Consider the following 19,600-nt stretch of genomic DNA (forward strand, 5'->3'; position numbering starts at 1 on the left):
CTGAAAAATATAGTAATTAAAATAATCTGTTACTAATATGGCAACATCAGTGGAGTAAACATAATAATGAAAATAATATGTTCCTGGTCCAGGATATGCCGACCAATGGGATAGAACTGAATCCTAAAATAGACCGAAGTAAACATAACAAATAAAGATTAGTGAAATGATCTTTCAAATCCATCAAAAAGATGAATTAATAACATTGGTACACTAAACCAGTACATTAACAAATTTTGTGTTTGCTGTTTCTAAACAGAAAATGTTTTCAAGAATAAGAGAAGAGTGGGCTGACCCATTTTAACAGGAAAAAATATATAAGCCTCAGTTTCCTCTGCAGTCAAATGGGGGCGATATTATGTATCTCAAGGGAGTAAATGAGGAAAAGCTCAGCTAACTCACTTACCAGCACAAACTAAGTACTCAACAAACTTTAAACATTTGTTGCTATTATCATCATTATTATTGCTGTTGTTCATTATCGCCTGCGGGAGTATGAATTTTTATAAACTTGGAGGGAAATGATTTGAAATATGAATCAAAAATCTTAAAAATACAGTCCTTTGAACCATTGTGCTTCTAGAAATTTATATCCAGGAAATAATAAATGATCTTTACAAAGACTGAATGAGAATGGCCCTCATGGTGTGCTTTATAATAGCGAACTAAATGGGAGCAAATCAAATTTCATACACGACCACTGTGTTAGTTCAGTGAATCAGTTTCCATACAATGTAATTCTGCGTAGCCATTGAAAAACAGGATGTAGATAAGGGACTTCAAGCGCATGTTCCCAAAAATGTTCCAAAGTTGCTTTGGGAGCGAGCTATACGGGGAGAAGGCTGAGAGCATCAACTCCCAACCTTGCTTCCCAAAGAGCGCCTCCAACAGGTTGTTCCATAGATTTTTATATAGACTGGTGTTTTCATTGCTTTTAACTTTTTAAGGTGCAGCTGCTTTTAAAAACAGAGAAATCCTTGCAGAAGTTGAGGATGTACAGACACAAAAAGAAGTTCATGGCTACTGATGAGTGTAGAAGTAGTTCATAATGGGCTCTGGAAGTTGCAGTGATGAATTTAAAAATATTTCAATATATACTTGACTAAAATTAGAGAAATCAGCAGAAATCTAGATGGCATTTGATGAGAAAAATCAGGAGTGAGAATGAACTTGCTGATATAAGTACATTAAATTCTTCAAGTAAGACCTAATCTCAATGGAATAAGTAAGATTGAGTTAGGGGTGTTGCATTTACTAGAAAATAAACGCAATACAAACACAATGGACTGAGAACTAAGAACTCTAAACTTTCAGGAGGTCCTATGTCTCTTCTTTTTTAACTTTTAAGGCTTCTGTCTCTTGTAACAATCATTTACATTCCTCCTGAAAATCATTATTAATAAAAGCAAGCTGTCCTCTATGAAATGTAGCCACTGACTTTTGTTAGAGAAAACTATATTTAGTATCAGATATACTGATTCATTCAGTTATAACTATAACTGTCATAGGATACTGACTTGTGAAATATAACTCATGGTCAGTGGTGTTACCTTGTTTTAATTAATCTCACCAGTACAGATAAAATATGTAAATTAGTATAAAAAACTTTCAATTTTAAGTCTAGATGTACTTTCCCCAGAGTGCAAGTAAACTATTATTAATAGCAAATTCATCTTTAAAAATTAAGTAAATCACTATGTGATCCCATTTTTTTATAAATTAATAGATGCATGAAACACCTGAAAAGATTTTACATCCAGCTCTCAATCATGGTCAGTATCCAGGTGGTGGAGCTCGATTGTTTATGTTGTTTCCTTTTCTGTTTTGCTTATCTATATTTTCTATTTTTTCACAGTGAATTTTCCCCACTTTTTGTAATGAGTAAGTCAATGAAATAATGAAATGCTTCTCCTTACCTTTCAATGCTTCCACTTTTCCAGACATTCCTTTATATTCTTTTTTAACATTTCTGATTCTGAAATGACAAAAGCAGTGCCTACTTAGCCAACACAAAAGTAAAATAGAACCGATCATGAACAACCCTCGTAGAGTGATAGGCAGTCAACCACTGGATGCGAAGTAAGGGATGGTAGAACCAGTCGGCTCGGAAAGATCGACTTATTTTTGATTAATCATTTTGCCTGCGAGAGACAATTAAAGTATCTCTTTAGAAAGTTATAATTAAATGACTAGCATTTTGCTTAAAAAAGCAGAACACTTTGTAATTATCCTCTTTCTTCCTCTTGTCTTGGAACATCTGTTTGTGTGTTTGTTTTTGACCCTGTACCAGATCAGCTCATTTACCTGCACTATTACCCCACCTGCTCCCACCCCCCACCTTGTTCATTAATCAGACCCTCAGCTGCATTTTCTATAGTTTCCTCTCTCTCATACCTTCTCTTTGGCTTCTCACTCTGCTTAGATGTAATCAAATTACTCTCCACCCCTTATCTCAAAATTTTTTTCAAAATAAAGTGTAAACTTGCCATCTCCACTTTCTCATTTCCCGCTTTCTCCTCATTCGCTGTGACGGCTGCACCACTTCTCTCGCTCACCCCTCCAGGCTGAGGGCATCGGTGGCCTCCTAATGACAAACGCCACAAACACCTTCCATCCATACTTACTGGATCATGGGTCACTACTGCCGCCTGTCTCCTTGCCAAAAGTGTCTACTGTCAAGGTGATGTTCGACTTTGTTGGTTTTCTTCCTGTTCTTCTAAATGTTCCTTTTCTTTTTCCTCTCCTCTCTCCCAGCTACATCATGTTGGCGTTCCCCAGATTCTCTATGTGCCTTATGGGTCTGCCCCTCCTAGGCTCGCTCAGTAAGTTATCCGGTTGGTTCTCATGGTTTCAGCACTAGCCTAGTGTGGATCCATTCCGTTTCCTGAGCTTTAGGCTCCCACATCTAAAGGTTTGCTGGGTTTATTCACTGGAATATTACACATGCATGCATATTTCTAAATGAATGGTCATCAAACTTGAATGCACATTGTAATCCCAAAGGGGTTTTAGGGAGGCATCAGGAGACAGGAGCCAAGCTCAGACAAATTAGAGGCGTCGTGACTACATAGGACCACATAAAATGCATCTTCAAGTTGAAAGGGAAACAGAGTTTACCCTATTTTCTAAGCATGAATCAGACTAAAGGTAAGGACATTGATTCAACCAAGATGCTGGTAGTGAGCGTGGTAACACAAACCAGTTGGAAATTTAAAGGCTTAAAAGGAGCGAAATCTGACAAGGTATCTTACTTCTGCCTTCCTTTGTGTGTGGGATGGCTGTGTCTGTAGTAGCCAGAGGTTAAGTAAATGGTTAATATTTAAAGTTCTCTAATTTTTTAACTTCAGTGTATCTTAGGAGAATCCATAGGACTCTTTAACAGACACATATATGTGGGTTCAAGTCCACACCCCTGAGTCGGAATCACTGGAGGGAGGGGCTAAGAGCAGAGACACGGAAGAGCTCATATAAACCTGTTTCAAACCACCCTACAAAGTAAACATTACTCTTGCTTAATAGGAGACCCAGACTCAGAGAAACTTCTTCATTCATCCAAGATTACACATCAAAGGAGCAGGAAGTGTGCTATGAACATCGAAGAATTGCTGATTTCAAATTTTTTACTTCTTCCATTATGTTATATAAGCCAGATAAAACTATAGAGAAGGGATCTGGAGAAAGAAAAGAGATGGGGGTGCCAGAGACAGAAACAAAGAGGGAGACAAGACAGAGGGTGGGACAGTAACACTATATGGAGCTAAGCAAAGAGAATTTTCCTTTCAAACCAGTTAGGAGACACGGGTGGTGATGGCATTGGAAGAATTCAAAGTGACATTCACAGAAATAAATTTCTTCTTCCTTATTTTACCCCTGGCTCATCCTGCTGCTGTTGGTTAATAATTCATTAACCTTGTACTCATATATTGGTGTAAGTATGGTCACCTGATGGCTTCTTTTCCTCGGAATTCTGGAGGTACTGGTTCAAAATCATCATCAGGGGGAAGCTCAGGATCCGTTTCCTTCTCCATGAACTTATTATCAATCTTTCGGCGTTGGAAACAAGACGATGCATTCAGGAAAAATAATGGAGGATAACGGCGTTCATTTCCATCTAGTTAATCAAAAGGCAATAAAATATTGGGTCAGTGACATTAAAACAAGGAGCAAAGAAGCCTTGTTCAGAATGGTGCAGAAGATCTTGAACTTTTAAGCATCCTATTACTGAGAAGAAAACTTGATAATGAAGGAAGCGAATACAAAGGAAATGACACTCTCACAGAAGTTAAACAATATACTAGAACTTTCAACCAATATAAATCAAGGTTTGAATAAAATATGGTCTAAAAGTTATTTAGAAGAATGAATGAAACCAAGTTTTGGGGAAGAGACTTCCTATGGCACATAAAATTGTAAACGTTGTGAATTTAAGAAATTGCTTGACCACAACAATGTGATTGAATGTAATACTGAAAATCATATGGTATGATTATGTAAAGTACATGGAAAAAATGTATTTGTTCAGGATGAACATATGGTTATTTTCCAGATTTAAAACAATGAAGCACTTGTTATTAAGGGCCTCCAGATATTAAGCCAGAGTGATAAAAAGAAAGCAATACACACAAACAAATACATACAAAGCATATAAGACAACTTTAAATATGGCCCAAGTGGAAGGAACATAAGAAAATAAGTAGATAAATAAGATCATTCAAGGAACAAAGCATTCTGATTCTAGTACACATGAAGGAAGTCTGGACTTCTGTGAAATTTTTGGTTGTTTGAAATAATTGTTATTCTTCATTTCTTAAAATGTATAACCTGTAAGAAAACATTCTTCACTGTGATCAGTATCTGTAGAGGAAAGACAAGAACCTACTATTACTTACAGGGTAAGATTTTGTCAAAGTATAATGTCAGTACCAGATAGAAAATAGCATCAAAAGCCAATATGGAAAAAGTTGCTATCATTGCATATGTGTTTCTTGAAGGATCAGGAAAATCTACACCATTCATATTATAATCCAGGTGGATAATCTAAGATTCAAGCAAAAATAATAAATATTTAGATTAAATGCATAAAAATAAACCCATGGAGCAGTAAGAACTATCATTTTTCAAGAAACCCTGAAATCAAGTTTTAGTGAAACCATTTCTATTTTACAGCAATCAAAGGGATATTAGAAAGAAATACTGATGTAAAAGATACAATGTTCTAAGAACAGGAATTTTAACTATAATTCATTTGCTTGTTTTCATAAAATTACAATATTCCAAAATATCTGTTCTAAGCAATGAAGAAATAAGTATCTTAGAAAGAATATGAAGAATTCTTTGAAGCATCTTATTAAGATAAGGATATGGAAACATTACCACTTTTTCTAGTTAGTCCTGCAATAAAGATTTGTATTTATAATTTTGCCATGTAATAGGTGCCATGCTCCAGGCACTATTTTCAGTGCTTTTCATATCATCCCATTTAATCTTCATTACAGTCCTATCAGGTGGGCCTTATTATGCTCACCTGCTTTTTATATATGATGAAACTGAGGCACAGGGAAGTGGAGTAGTTTAAGCAACTAAAGTCAAAATCACCCAGTAAGGAGGGGTGGCAAAGCTGAACTCCGAATACAGGAAGTCCAGCTCCCAAGCCCACTTCTACCCCTGGACACTGCACCACTTCTTAATTTACGTTAAAATGTTAACATTTCATGACAAAGTTGAGTTTATTCTATGAATGCAAGGCTGGGTGGACATTTGAGAATCAATCAGTGTACTTCAACATAAAACAGATTGGAGGAGAATATAATGTGGTCAGTCTAACAGATACAGAAGAGCCATCTGATAAAATTCAATAATTAGTTATAATAAAAAAGTCTCTTCATAAACAAAGAAAATAAGAGATCTTTCTTAATCTGAGGAACTAGAGGTATGAAGACCAACACCAAAATCATACTTGACTGTGAAATGTTAAAAAGCTTTTCCTTTGCTTATGTTCCTATTCAGCATTGCACTAAAGGTCCCAATCTGTGCAATAAGGCAAGAAAAATAAATCATGGCATAAGGACTGCAAAAGGAAAAAAAATAAACCATCATTATTTGTAGACAACATAATTATATATAAGGAAGTCCCAAGATAAAACTCAGAGAAAGACTAGATTTAATAAAAGAATATGGGAAGGAAGATTTTCAAAAATACATTTTTTTATCAGTCTTATTCAGGATGTTCTTATTCAAGTTTCCACTTGTTAGATGGTAATTTCTCTACAATGTAATGACATTTGCAAATCTTGCTTTAGAGTAGAATTAGAATAAAATCTCATAAGTTGAAAGACTGTTGATTATGCAGAGCTATGAAGAATCACATTCTTGTGAATATTCAATAAATTATGCTCTTACCCTAGTCAGTCCAGCAGTGAAGGCAAAGGGGCTGCAAATACTCAAAATCCACTCCAGAGCTGAAGGAAGTTGTTTATAATATACAGTGAACCCCACACCACCCCAAAAGAGAGTGAGAAGAAATACAACCAAATTGGTGAGGACTGTCTTCTGTATCACCACACCGATGAGGAAAGCTAATGCTATCTGAAAGACAGAGAAGACATCTAGGTGTCACGCAGATTTAGTTCACTGAGAATCATTGATAGCACAATAAAATAAGGATCTTTATATCATAACAAATATTTACCAGGGAGACAGTGATGAAAATATTAAGGTATAATTGTGCTCAGTCCTCTCAATGCTTTATAGAGAGGATCTTATTTTTTGCTCTATTTCAAAGGTTGGGCTTCTGCTGTTGTGGAAAGAGTTGGGGAAAAGCTGTAGGAAGAGCTGAAGAAAGGATAAAAATGAAAAGAGTGAAAGGAATGAATATATTAACAAAAAGCATCTATACACCCTCTGCAGAAAACACCGTGGAAGGTGGGGGAAGTTAGAGGCTCTTGTTTAGAGAAGGAAGAGAGAGGTGATGTGGGTAGTCAGAACAAGATGAGGTATCAAAGGGAGAAGAGGTATTATGATAAGCGTGCGGGTGACAGGGACCATTGCGGAAGAAAAGATGGGTCCACTGTTTGGAGCATCCTCACTGATCATCTAGAAACATCTTAGATATTTTTGGAGTCAAAATTATTTTTTTCTTTTTGATGCATCACATCATTAGTTCAGACCTTTATGCAAAAGAGATGACCAATTTATTTAGGTTACATCATTGTCTCTCACCTACTGAAACTTTCTCAAGCAAAAACATGTACACATACACACACATACACACACACACACAATGGACATGAAAGAAATGACTGGAATAGCCTATCAAGACATTAATTTTTGCTACATCCAGCTAGGACCTAAAGCAGAGTTGTAGTCAATGTATGAACTTACCAAAGACAAGCCATATACGAAAAAGAGTGTAAATAGAACCATGAAGCCCGTCGTGACAATCATTTGGGTAGATGTTACGATAATTGTAATGATTATGGAAATAATGAAGATGAAAACAGCATAGATTAAGCCCCAGGAAAGCCTAAACAAAGATGAAAAGTTATTTCAGTTATTTTAACTTTATTATGAAATATTTAAAACATACAAAAACATCTAAACAATAATACCATGATTACCCTTCTACTTGTCACCTAGATAAATAACTAAAATATTACTAATCTTACATTAGTATGGCTGTGCTGGTGCCTACTGGCTAGGTCCCAACTCTTTATTCATGTATCGTATAAATAGTATGAACATTGCACAAATAGTACCATCTTCTCCATATTCTTCTACAACTTGCCTTTATCAGTCAACATATGTAATATTATACACCTTTGTATAATATTTCATTGTATGAATATATTCTGATGTTTTGACCATAGCAATTCAGTTTTTTCCCCATTGTTACTGCTAATGCAAGAGTATTAAGAACATTCTTGTCTTTTTTGGGAAAATGCACAAAAATTTCTCTCAAATTGCTGCAGTTCCCCAAGATGAATACTTCTAAAAGGATAAGCATTTTGCATCTGCAACTTTGTTACGTATTACCAAAGCATTCTAATTGCAGAATTGAAAGGAAAGTTAGCTGCTGATCAACAAAGTAACCATGGAAGCATGGAGGGCAGATGATAATCTGACCATTCTTGAGGCTCTCAGCTGGCTGCACCTCCACTCTCTCATAGAAGACAGTGACATTTCATAACTCCACTAAGCCCATTCCATTCTTGCTGTTCCCATTCAGAATTTCTTTATTTAACCTGATACAAATTACGGTACGCCCTTACATGTTCACAGCATTTTGCTTTAGATGTGTTAGTTTCACATTTTTATGAGGTAGTTATTGAGAAACAGTACCCAATCTGAGATCTAACAAGCCTATAGGGTATTTTAGCCCAAGCTTCTGATTTTGCAGAGGAGCAAACTGCAGGCTCTATTTTTAGTTAATGGGCCTATTCAAGGTCAACCAACTAAATCAATAAAAATAATGAAGATTAAGCTGCAGGCCTTGGCTCAGTGTAGAGCTCGTTCCTCTAAATAAAATTGCCTAATTAAATAAGAATTCAACCACTGGAAAAAAAATAGCAAAAGTATTAAAACCAGGAACTTGAATCAGTATGTCTCAGTAGAACACATTTAAGTAATGTTCATTTGATTTCTTTTTCAATTTCATGTCATTACAATTATTCAGCCTGTGTCAGCAACATCAGTATTTTTGAAAAAGCAGAGCGGTTCTGCAGAATCTCCTCCCAAGCACAGAAGGGAACTACTGTAGGTAGGAACTGAAAAACTATCGTGTAGGAGAACTAACAATGAAGGAAATTAAAACATTACCTAGAAAAAGGAACTTGTTGGGAATGGGGTGTGGGGTATGGTGGAGAAGATCTTAATAAACCTATGAAAACCTTCATGATAAAAACAACGCAAGTCAAGCATCCTACTTGACTCATAAGTGCCGGTTACGTTTCATATTTATTACCTTAGTTAAAAAAACAAACAAGGTTGTCATAAAATTTATTTCTAGTTGACATCCTGTACTTTATAAAAGATGTTTCAAAATCTTTTTCCTTCCTTCTTAGTTTGGAGGATATACATAAAGTCATTTTGCTAAATTTTAGTCTACATGCATACTGAGAAGTATTCATGCTGAGAATGAACCCACATCTAAATATGCAGTAGCTTTCTGATTTCAATCTGGAGTTGACCAGTTCTACCCATTCTCAGGTGACTACAGGGATGGTGTTCCATATGACCTGAAAGAAGGTACTTTTTACACAGATCCCCTCTCTTTTCCCTTCTAACAGATTCCATCTATTCCTTTCTGTCTCCCCAAGTTTCGCAGTAAGTCACTCTTCTCCTTTCTGTTTTATTTCAGGACACAGTTTCCTCTTTTTCTATTTCACAAATCAGGTGTATTAGAATTAAAACTCTGTTAACAAAATATAATTTATAGAACATTTAAAGTTTCCTAGACCATAGTTTTATTTCAGAGAACATACAGCTTGCAAAGGATTGCTCAATAAAGTTCCTCATCCATTTCAGATAGTTTCACATGCATAAAGAGTAATTTCTTGATATGGGGAGTATATGGGGAAATATTACCCAGGATTCAATGTTGAAAAAAATGTTAGGTTTCTTTTCAGGTAAAATAAACAGATTATTTTTCCTTTTTTCCTAGACAGTATGGATTTGGTAACTAATTGTACTGCAGAATTCTCTGCATTGTCCTCTTGGAAGTTTAGAGCTTATATGATTTGTGTTTTTATCTACTACTCTCACCTATTTGTTTTTTGCTACGGTCTTTGTTTCTGCTCTTCAATTATTTTTTTTATTATAACACAAATACACACACATAGGTACATACATACATAAGTGGAAATATATATAAATATATGTATTTATTTAAAAATCACTTTAAATCATTTGTGGAATGGGGAAAGATATGAATATACCAATATATGAAGCATATGCTCTGATTAAGCCCTTCCTATATGCCAGCCTGTGCCCTGCATGTGCTGGGCACATTATATAGGCTGTCTCAGTGCCAACAAACAGTAATTGGCTGCTGCAAAAAAACAGCCCTGGTGATCAAACCTCTGAACACAAACTAGCCATTATAGGATTATACTTTCTTCAACATAAGGAAGTGGGGAGAAATCACAGGACAACTGTGGGCAGACCCAGCAGGAGAGGTACAATTGGGGCCTGTGGGTTGGAGTCCCAGCTCTGGCACACATCATCCATCTGACTTGGACAACTCTTTCATTCTCTTTGATCTTCATGTTGCCCTCTATCACAGGATTAGCTTAACATGACTCATGGCACAGAAGAAGTGCTCAGCAGATCATAATCACTAGCTTGTGGAGCAAAATTAAATGACTAAAGACAAAAAGAACAGAAAAAAATGTAGCCGGTGTATCAAGTTTAAATCATGATGTTCTGAAACAGTAACACTTTTCCATTGCTTGTTAATCTCTCAATGTATTTATTTGCACTGTTTGACTCAGTCACTTACCAGAATGCGAAATCATGCAGACCCATCATTTTCATCAAGTCCTTACTCTTTTTTCTCTCTTTTATAACATTGAGTGATACAAAATATATAAATGGGAAGAAGTAAAACAAGCAGTAGAAAATAAATAACTCATTTTGAAGAATTTCCACAGAAATAAAAGGTAATGTCTTCATATTGGTAGCAGTAACTGACATCAACTTCTCCATGACTGAGTGATTTGTCATGATCTAAAGTGGGGTTTAAACAAACAAAATCATATTTCAAGAGTGGAAACTGGTGAAATCTGAATCAGGTATGGGGATAGTACCAATGTCAAGTTTGTGGTTATAATATTTTTCTACAGTTGTGCAAGATATTACTGTTAGGAGAAACTGGGTGAAGGGGACATGGATCTCCTTGTAAATTGTTTTTGCAATTTCCTGTCATTCTAAAACAACTTGAAAATTTTAAGTTAAAAAAAAAAGCCAGTGTGTTCCTTTGCCTAGATCCAATTTCAGCATTTGCACACCTGTTTCACTACATAAACATATGAAAATCTGAATGTATGTCATCGTTCATCAAAATCTTGATGTATCTGGAATTAGTTCACATTAATAGAACTTTTCTTACTTGTATAATGGCAGCATCGATTGCAGTTTGTAAAGTCACAAATCCTCTATTCCAGTATTTGGCCAGTGAGCATGAAAAGTGATCATGTGTACCCCAACACTGAGCTACAAGCACAAAGACCGGCATGACCAACATTATTGGCAATTAGAGAATAAGAAACAAGAATCCAAGAGAAAACAATTTACAGGAGGCTCTACCAGTCAGAACTTCAGCCAAATAGAAAAAAGAAGAAAGTGGAAGTTCTTAATAAGGCAATTTTATTCATAGAGACCATAGTGTGCATAGAAAGTCTTAGAAAATAAAAAGATGGAAGCAAACACTCTCCTCCAAACATACCGAACTCCTTGCTGAACTTTTTTTGTGCTCAAATGCTTATCCTCCAGATGAATTCATGGCTCACTCCTTCCCTCTATCCTCATGTCTTCTTAAAAATAAACTCATCACAGAGGTCTTCCCTGGCCACCATAAACAAAAGTATCTAAAACAGCTCTTTCAGTCTCTATCTTCTAACCCTGCTTTTTTTTACTTTGTTGCTCTACCACCACCTGGCAGAGTGAATTGTCCACCCCCGCCCCCCACCACCCTACCTCACGCCTGGCTAGAATAATGCACGCAAGCCGACTCTGTATGTGCTGCACTTGAATCTCCAGGGCCAAGGACCGTGCAGGACACATACTCAGTAAATGAATGGAGAAGAATTGATTCTATTAGTCACATCAATTCCACTTCCTAAAAGAGTCTCAAATCCATTCTTTCCTTCTCAGCTGCCCCCACTCTGGTCTAAGCCGCCACCAACTCACTACTAGGTTTGACTGCACCCTCCCTGACCCTCTGCGACCCATTACCTGCATCCTGAGTGCTGTGTCCAGAGGGCTCCTTTAGGCTGGGAAATCTGATCATGTCTCTGCCCCATTTAAAGTGCCTCGATGGCTCCCATTGCCCTAGGTTTACAGGAAGCCACAGGATCTGGCCCTTGAGTAACTTCCACCCTGTTCTCCAGTCACATTCCTGTTCCCCGTTCAGCTGTACTGCGCTTCTCCCATATGCACTAACTTTCTCATCTGGGGCCTTCACACCTGCCCTTCCTCTCTCTGTAACTAAATGCCATTAGCACCGTACATGTGCCATTCCTCCTGCTATTGGTGTAAATATTACTCCCCAGGTGGGACTTCTCTAATCCCACAGTTTATTAGGAACCTGTGGTGTAAGTCCTCCCTCGGTGGCCTCAAGAGCTTTCCTTCCACTTGCCATTAATTGTTCAATGTCTGTTTTTCCTACTAAATTGGAATCTCACTTGAGGCTAAGACCTGTCAGTCTTGATCACCCTCCATATTTTTTGCAACTCACCTGTGAGTGTCCTATATACCTGGTGGAGGACTCAATAATTTTATGAAAGTCATCCACTATGGGAAGATATGATTGACCTTGGAATAAGTTCAGCAATGAAATGTGTTTTATCTATTTTCTCAGGTGCCATCAAAGCATTTCTGTTGCTCATCCCGACCGACTCCATATGTTAAAAACATGAAAAATGCAAAAATAGTATTTTATATGAAAAGTCACCTGTGAAAAGATCTTCATTCAAATATGGCATATAATATCCCTGAAAAAATTTTAACTTATAAGAGAAGGTATCATTAAAGACGACTCCCACTACTTGGAATAAATTGTCTAGAAGTATTTTATCCATGTATGTCTGATCTGGTACTGCAATGACTCTTCCTCCTATGAATTACAAGGCACAAATAGACACAGAGCATTATGACAGGCTTTCCCCCAAACAGAATGAGATATCCAGCTGCATCATCATATAATTTTTATTGGAATTAAACTAAAATCATTTTCCAGGTAAACATCCCAAAAGTCAAGGAGGGGATCTTTTTTATAATGTTTTAGATTCTAGAATTGGTTATCTCAGTTACATAATGACCTCATTTACAATGAAGGCCTTTAAAATATTTACAGATTACATCAGATGCAGACAGAATACCTTTAAATTATCCATTCTTATTTTTCATAATTCTAAAGTTATTGTTTAATAACCATGATTTAATCTCTTTTAGATGTTTTTCCTGAGTTATAAATCTTAATCATTGCATTTTCATGTTAAAAACACCCACACCCTTCAGTGGCATTTCCTCCTAGATACTATTCTGCAAATCTGAAGTTATAAATCTACTGTTTTAGTTAAAAGGCAGTAGAAATGTAGGTGTTCCTAAATAGGACCCCATCAAGCTGAAAGGGTTTAAAAGGGTAATTGTTAAGAGATAAAAAAAATCAACCAAATGTGTATGAATCTTGATACCTAGATATTTAGCATAACGGATCACTGTACCTCAAAATAAAAATCTATACATCTTAACAAAAAGATACAAAATAACATCAGTAATTCTTTTTGCCATTAGTACACCTACCTTGCAAAAAAGGAGCAAATGCTGTTTTATTCATTATCTGTTGGGTTATATTAGAGATCGGCGTATACACAACAGCTATAGAAGATGTATTAAACTTATCTACCCTTCCTAGATCCTGAGGAGGCATTTCAGGAAAATGCACATTTTCTTGGAAATATGCCAACAGTGCTATATGGAGTCCCAGAAGTATTGGGAACCCCCATTCCTACAACAGAGGGGAAAAAAGAATGCATTTAGACGGTATTGCCCTTGAAAGCTCAGTCAACACCAAAACACTGCTGAAGACAAATCACAGTCTTGCCATACGGTTGGCTTCTCTTTGTTCTCCCCTCTTCAGAGCTAAGGGAACCCAGTGACATACACATGCTGACATACCTGCCACACACATCATTCTCCAACATATTAAATTCTCCACTAAATCATGTGCTACTATAGAAGCCACCATAGAAACTAGCAGGATGCCTAACAGGATGACAATCTCTGTACGTCTGGGCATCTGACTCTAGATAATCTACAAGACGGAGTAGCCCACACAGAGTTCCTGGTGGCAAACAGCCACGTTTTTGTCAGTTGCCATATCCTTGTATTAGAAATCAAAGAAAATGAAGAAGAACTGAAGGGTAGAAATTGTCTAGTGATCCACCAATTACAATAACCTCTTCTTGTACTGCTCAGTGCTAGACATTCTCAGCTTCTGGAAACTGAGTTCTGGACAATGGCATGTGGGCAGACGTGATAGGCACCACTTCAAAGCCTGGCTCGTGGAACTGTGGACAACCTTCTATATTCTCCTGGTCCCTGTACCCCCCGGTCTTCTGACTGGATGCCGGGGGTCTGGTGGAGGTCTCCAAGGCCTTGGGAGGTAGCCAAGCCACAGACAAAGAAGCCTGGGCCCCTGAATGACTGTGTGGAGATTTCTTCACCTGCCCAATGCACTTCACCTTCACTGCCAACCCTATTTAGATTGTGAAGAGAGTGAAAAGTGAACATTCACTGTGCTAAGCCACTGAGATTTTAGGCTATTACCTGTAGATAGCCCACCTGCTTGGTACAAGCTGACAAGTCAGTGGTGTTACTTGGTCATAATTCTTGGAAATAATCTCTGTGTAGAAAATGTAGGGCCTTGAAAATAAGTCTCTCCCAAATTAAAATTGCCCCATTTGTGCTAGGCACCATTTTAATTGTTTCTCCACTCTAAATTTATTACATACGGTAGCAGCCTTAATAGTTTAGAGTTTCCCATATATTTAAATTTTAACTTACTCTCCTTTTGTTCTTTTTTAAAAACAAGTAATACTATCAGTCCTTGTTAATTCTCCATTATATTTTAGGGACTGCTGTGAGTCTCTTGATTCAACAAGTACAACTAGAGGTGACCTCAGAATCAGTAAGGCCAGTCTGCTACTTAACAATATCAAATAAGAAAATCATTCGGCAAAGAAATAATAGTGCTAACTGGAGAAAGAGGCGAACTTTCAAACATACCAATGAGCTCTCTCTTTTCATCCTCCATTTCTTAAGAAAATTCTTGCACAGAAGTGCTTGAGTTTGTTGATACACACTTCTGTGTTTCATATGCATTTAGCCTGTTCATTAAACAAATAAGATAGTAGACATGTATAAGCTAGAAAAATAAGTGTAATAAGAAAAACCTTGGGGGAGAAGAGAAAAAAGAAAAATCTTGATTATATTTCTAGAGAAAATGATTCCTGCTTTTAAGAACTGCAAAAAGTAGATTTAAATATTATTTCAATAATTCATGACTCTAGAATTTTACATCAAATGTACTCACTGTAAGCTATTCGGGAAACTGGGTAATGGTGATGAGGTAGAGAGACAATTAACACAATTTTATAGTAACATATAGGGTATTACAATGAAAAAGATATTATTCGATTTCAGAACATGTAACATACTTCATATTTTTTACCTTTTATAACACAAATTCAACTATATGAATAGAGTAATTGAATTTTATCTCATTTGATTAATAAAAATTCATTGTTCTTTACATTTAAATAGAAATCCCAGAGATAATTAAATTAACATCAGAATTCTGATTAAAGTCTTCTGAGTAATTTATTATGTACATCAGATATAAACCCAGTGAAATGTTTTCTTGTGGTGTTTACCCTCTAGATTGAACTGAACTTTTATCAAGAGTTGGCCTGTGAGGTAACAATCAAGATTCAAACTACTTGAAACTTGTTGCTGAGATACAAGAAGAAAAAAACAACTTATCTCAATTTTCTGAATTCAGGAGTCCCTGAATAACTAAAGAATAAACTACAAAGTAAGTTAAGAAAGAAGGAAGGAAGGAAGAAGGGAAGGAAGGAAAAAAGAAAGAAAATAAGAAAATGGAAAAATAACTTAATCCAATGTTTGCAAATAAACCGAGACCTCTTTTTTCAGTTTTTATAATCTCAAAATTAAATTACTTAAGATTTACATATCCAAATATTTAGACAATTCTCCTTCAGCTAATATAGAAGCAAATTTTACAATTTTCCTATATTCTACTGTTGTATCGACACAATAAAACTCGATTGAGGAAAAGTAGAAACTTTCTGTCATTAGGTTTTCCATGTAAAACATATTAGTGTTTGGAAACATCTGAAAAATAGATTGATTTTAGCAGCGTCCATCCACATATTTTGCATAGCACAACAAAACAGAGCTTTACTTACTATCAAGAAAACTGGAGAAGTCTCTGGAAATGCTGTCAGAAGCACAGTTCTCTTTGTCTAAAGCAACAGTGACAATTTCTTTATTGCCACTTCTTCATTTATTCTTTAAATGGGTGCTTACTCCCACAGTTCGTACCCAGGCTGGTTTCTGGAAAGGGGTGTAGTCAGAGCAAGCTGCACATGTTGAACTTGTTTTGTTTTCTGTCTTTCCTTCCCCAAGCCAATTATTTGCAGGGAAATGACCGTACCATGCTTGGTTGGGAATAAAACAAACCCTGTGTTTGTGCACTTGGCCTTTCAGCTCCAGGGATAGAGAGAAAATGGTAAACAAGAAAAATGGAAATAGTCCATCAGATATGATGAGACCAACATGGGAAAAGAGCAATAAATGAGTAAAAATGAGAAATCTCTAGCTTTTTTTTTTTCACTACTCATATGCCTGAACACAACCTCCAGTGGTATATTTGAGTGATTTACACTCCATGGCAGAACATGCTGGAGCTGGCTGACCTTTTTTTTTCACCTAATAAAGCTAAGCGATCCATCGTCTGCCTTGAAGGAACACCTGAGCTGGACAAATGAAGAATTAGGAACAAGTTCCTTTCTCCTGCTCTGTTGATAATGGATGCAGGATTTCATGCCGCATACAAACAAAATGAAAGTAAGCACATTGCAACGGACAGAAAAACATAAAAAGATACAGGTCAATTTTTATGCATGAAGACTAGGAAAAAAATACTAGGAAATGTATTCAATTCCCACTGCACAGTCTATCTCTCTCTGTAAAGAGTTGCAAACTTTTCTTGACCTGCCAAAGTAAATGGCAAAACAGGAAACCAAAGTCCATGAATTGGGAAATCTCAAATATTTGACATGGCTCCCAATCCACAGATGTTAATAATCATAAAGCTGAGAGATGTTCTGGAAAAAAGGAGGATCATTTTTTTAAGAAAAGGAAAACCATGATATTATAATCTACATTTCTCCCCTTGGCAATTAGTTCTATTTTTTAAAAGTAAACAGTGTATTACATGTCTTTTACATTAAAAATTGGCAAAAACAAAGGTAATAAAGATGTTCTAAAGATCTCATGAAGGGTGGGGAGGGTAGAAGGTAAATAACACTGTTAAAATTTATAATAGAGATCAATGATCCAAACAAAAGTCTAAGTTTCTTTTAAATTACCTGAAATAAAGGTTAGGTTTTCATTAATTTTGTTATTGTTGTTATTATTATAGACCCTATATTCTTTATTTTAGGTATCATTTTCATGGTGCGTTTCTTACAATTGTATAAAAATTGAGAACTACAACATAAATAATTACTTAGATTAAATATATTTTACTAGTTTCACTTCTTACATTTGCTTCTTACTTATTCTTTGTGTTCCTCATTCTTAACTTCTTAACTCTGATCAACTTTTATTTAGGGGGCCAGCTTCCATGTTTAGATTTCCCCACAATGAGTGACATAATTTGATGATTAAGTGCCTAAACTCCTCCTAGAAGCACGTTGAAATGGTGAATAAAATATATCCAAAAAAGAGGTTCAGATATATAATCAACTAAAAGGTAGGGAGGAAAAGGTAAAGGAAAGAAACTATCAAACAATGGGATAAACAAAGAGAAAGGAAGGTGCATCCCCAGGAATTAAAAATGAAATAGGAGATCAAAGCCAGAAGTGTGAGCCAGATCAGCAATCCAGCCGCCCAAAGACGTGTTTAATACCCCCGTGACCTGGATTTTCCTTGACAGGTTATGAAGCTGATTTCATATTTCTGCATGAACTCAGAAGCTTCACAAGACTGTTTAGTGCTAGAAAAGGAGACTAGAAATAACACCTACTACCTCAAGGAAGAGTAAGGATTTGTATTCTTTGCCCAATCTCTGACTAAAAAAAGATAAATCCTCCATAGAAAATGAAAAGCCTAGGACTGTGTAGCACATGCCAGGTAGAAGACAGAGGCGAGAGATCTGAAGTTATTCTTCCTGCACCGTAAGGTGCCACAGCCATCAGTGTACATACTCTGCAGCCAAACTTGGGTTTGAATTCTGGCTCTGCCATGTGTTAGCTGCATAACTGCACCATCTATTTAACCTTTTCTCCACCTCAGTTTTTGCATGAGAAAAATGGAGATTAATATGATATGATATGATATATGATATGATATGATATGATATAATATAATATAATATAATATAATATAATATAATATAATATAATATAATATAATATAATATAATATAATATAATATAATATAATATAAAAGTGGAAGTTAAGTTTATTAATCAAGTTCATAGAATAATGCCTAGAAAACTCCAAAAATGAAAAATATTACCTGTTGGTGACCATCCTCCTCTCCCTCCTCTGACTCCACTGTCACCCTGGGTCTCCACAGAGAAGATACAAACAATTTCACAGAGATATACCCAGGATTCCAGGCATAAAGCAACAGAGTTAAAAGAAATATTCTTCCTAACAGCTAAGCCTATAAATCAAAAGTCCACCATGAAAGAGAATGAGCAGAGCAAAAAGATGGGACCATTAGCAACCTTGGAAACTGAAGATAATAAAAATTGTGACAGTCTATAAAATCCTAAAGTATTAAAAAAGTAATGTTAATTAAAACATGAGATAGTGAAAAAAGAAGACCAATAGGAAAATAACCCATTAGCACTTACAGACATCTAAAGGAATCAGTAATAGCGAAGGTTGAAAAACCAAATGGATGCGTTTTATAGCTGAATACAAAATTTAGTGCAAAGACAGAACTAAGTGGAAAAATATTGAAGACAAGTGAAAAGACATGAAAGACAGAAAGAGGATGTCCAATATATCCCTAATAGGCATTTCATAAGGAAAATAAGGTGAATAAATAAGAGGAATGCTCAAAGACAAATGGATAAGAACTTGCCACAATTGAAGATATGAGCCCTCAGATTTGAAAAATTTGAAAAACAATATGTCTTCTGCAGAGTTCAAAACAAACAAAAATCCAACAATTATTTTGCAGTGAGCTTTCAAAGCATGAGAAAGATAGGAGAGTGAGAAATAGTAAAAAAATAATAATAATAGAAAAACAGATTATCAACTAAGGATTGACAGTTAGTGAAAAGATATCATAAAACAGTGGAATAATGTGCTCAAAGTGCTGAGGGAAAATGAAGCGTCAACCTCAAATTCTAAGACCCAGCAAAACATGCATGAAATGAAGATCTCCTCAGTGAGAATTTACCTTTTACACAGCCAGGCTGAAAGAATACTGAAGGATGTACTACAGTTAAGAATAAATATTTTTTTAAAAAACAGAAAGAGCTGTGTGTTATGTGTGTTTGGTAAATAAGTTCTCAATACTACATATTTATTGACTGTAAACAATAATTTTGTGGGAGAG

At 35.9% G+C, this 19,600-nt stretch overlaps 1 protein-coding gene across 5 annotated transcripts in view; it reads right to left on the reverse strand.

Moving 5' to 3' along the window:
• The window catches only part of ABCA6 (ATP binding cassette subfamily A member 6), a 58,016-nt gene extending 41,067 nt beyond the window's left edge, over positions 1-16,949 (reverse strand). Inside the window, exons 1-11 of one of the 5 annotated variants that reach the window (XM_073235835.1) lie at positions 16,206-16,949; positions 15,004-15,104; positions 13,519-13,723; positions 12,668-12,829; positions 11,105-11,208; positions 10,496-10,722; positions 7,381-7,522; positions 6,400-6,585; positions 4,890-5,037; positions 3,943-4,111; positions 1,917-1,975 (exon numbers count right to left, since the gene is read on the reverse strand). In XM_073235835.1, the coding sequence (XP_073091936.1) occupies positions 1,917-1,975; positions 3,943-4,111; positions 4,890-5,037; positions 6,400-6,585; positions 7,381-7,522; positions 10,496-10,722; positions 11,105-11,208; positions 12,668-12,829; positions 13,519-13,723; positions 15,004-15,099 (1,498 nt within the window). In that variant the 5' untranslated portion in view covers positions 15,100-15,104; positions 16,206-16,949. Of the gene's footprint in view, positions 1-1,916; positions 1,976-3,942; positions 4,112-4,889; positions 5,038-6,399; positions 6,586-7,380; positions 7,523-10,495; positions 10,723-11,104; positions 11,209-12,667; positions 12,830-13,518; positions 13,724-15,003; positions 15,171-16,205 lie in introns of all 5 variants that reach the window. The other 4 variants (XM_073235836.1, XM_036997143.2, XM_073235838.1 and 1 more) reach the window with 4 other exon arrangements.
• Between the last annotated feature and the right edge of the window lie 2,651 nt (positions 16,950-19,600).

Source organism: Manis javanica, chromosome 4 (assembly GCF_040802235.1).
Source record: "Manis javanica isolate MJ-LG chromosome 4, MJ_LKY, whole genome shotgun sequence".
Taxonomy (NCBI): Eukaryota; Metazoa; Chordata; class Mammalia; order Pholidota; family Manidae; genus Manis; species Manis javanica.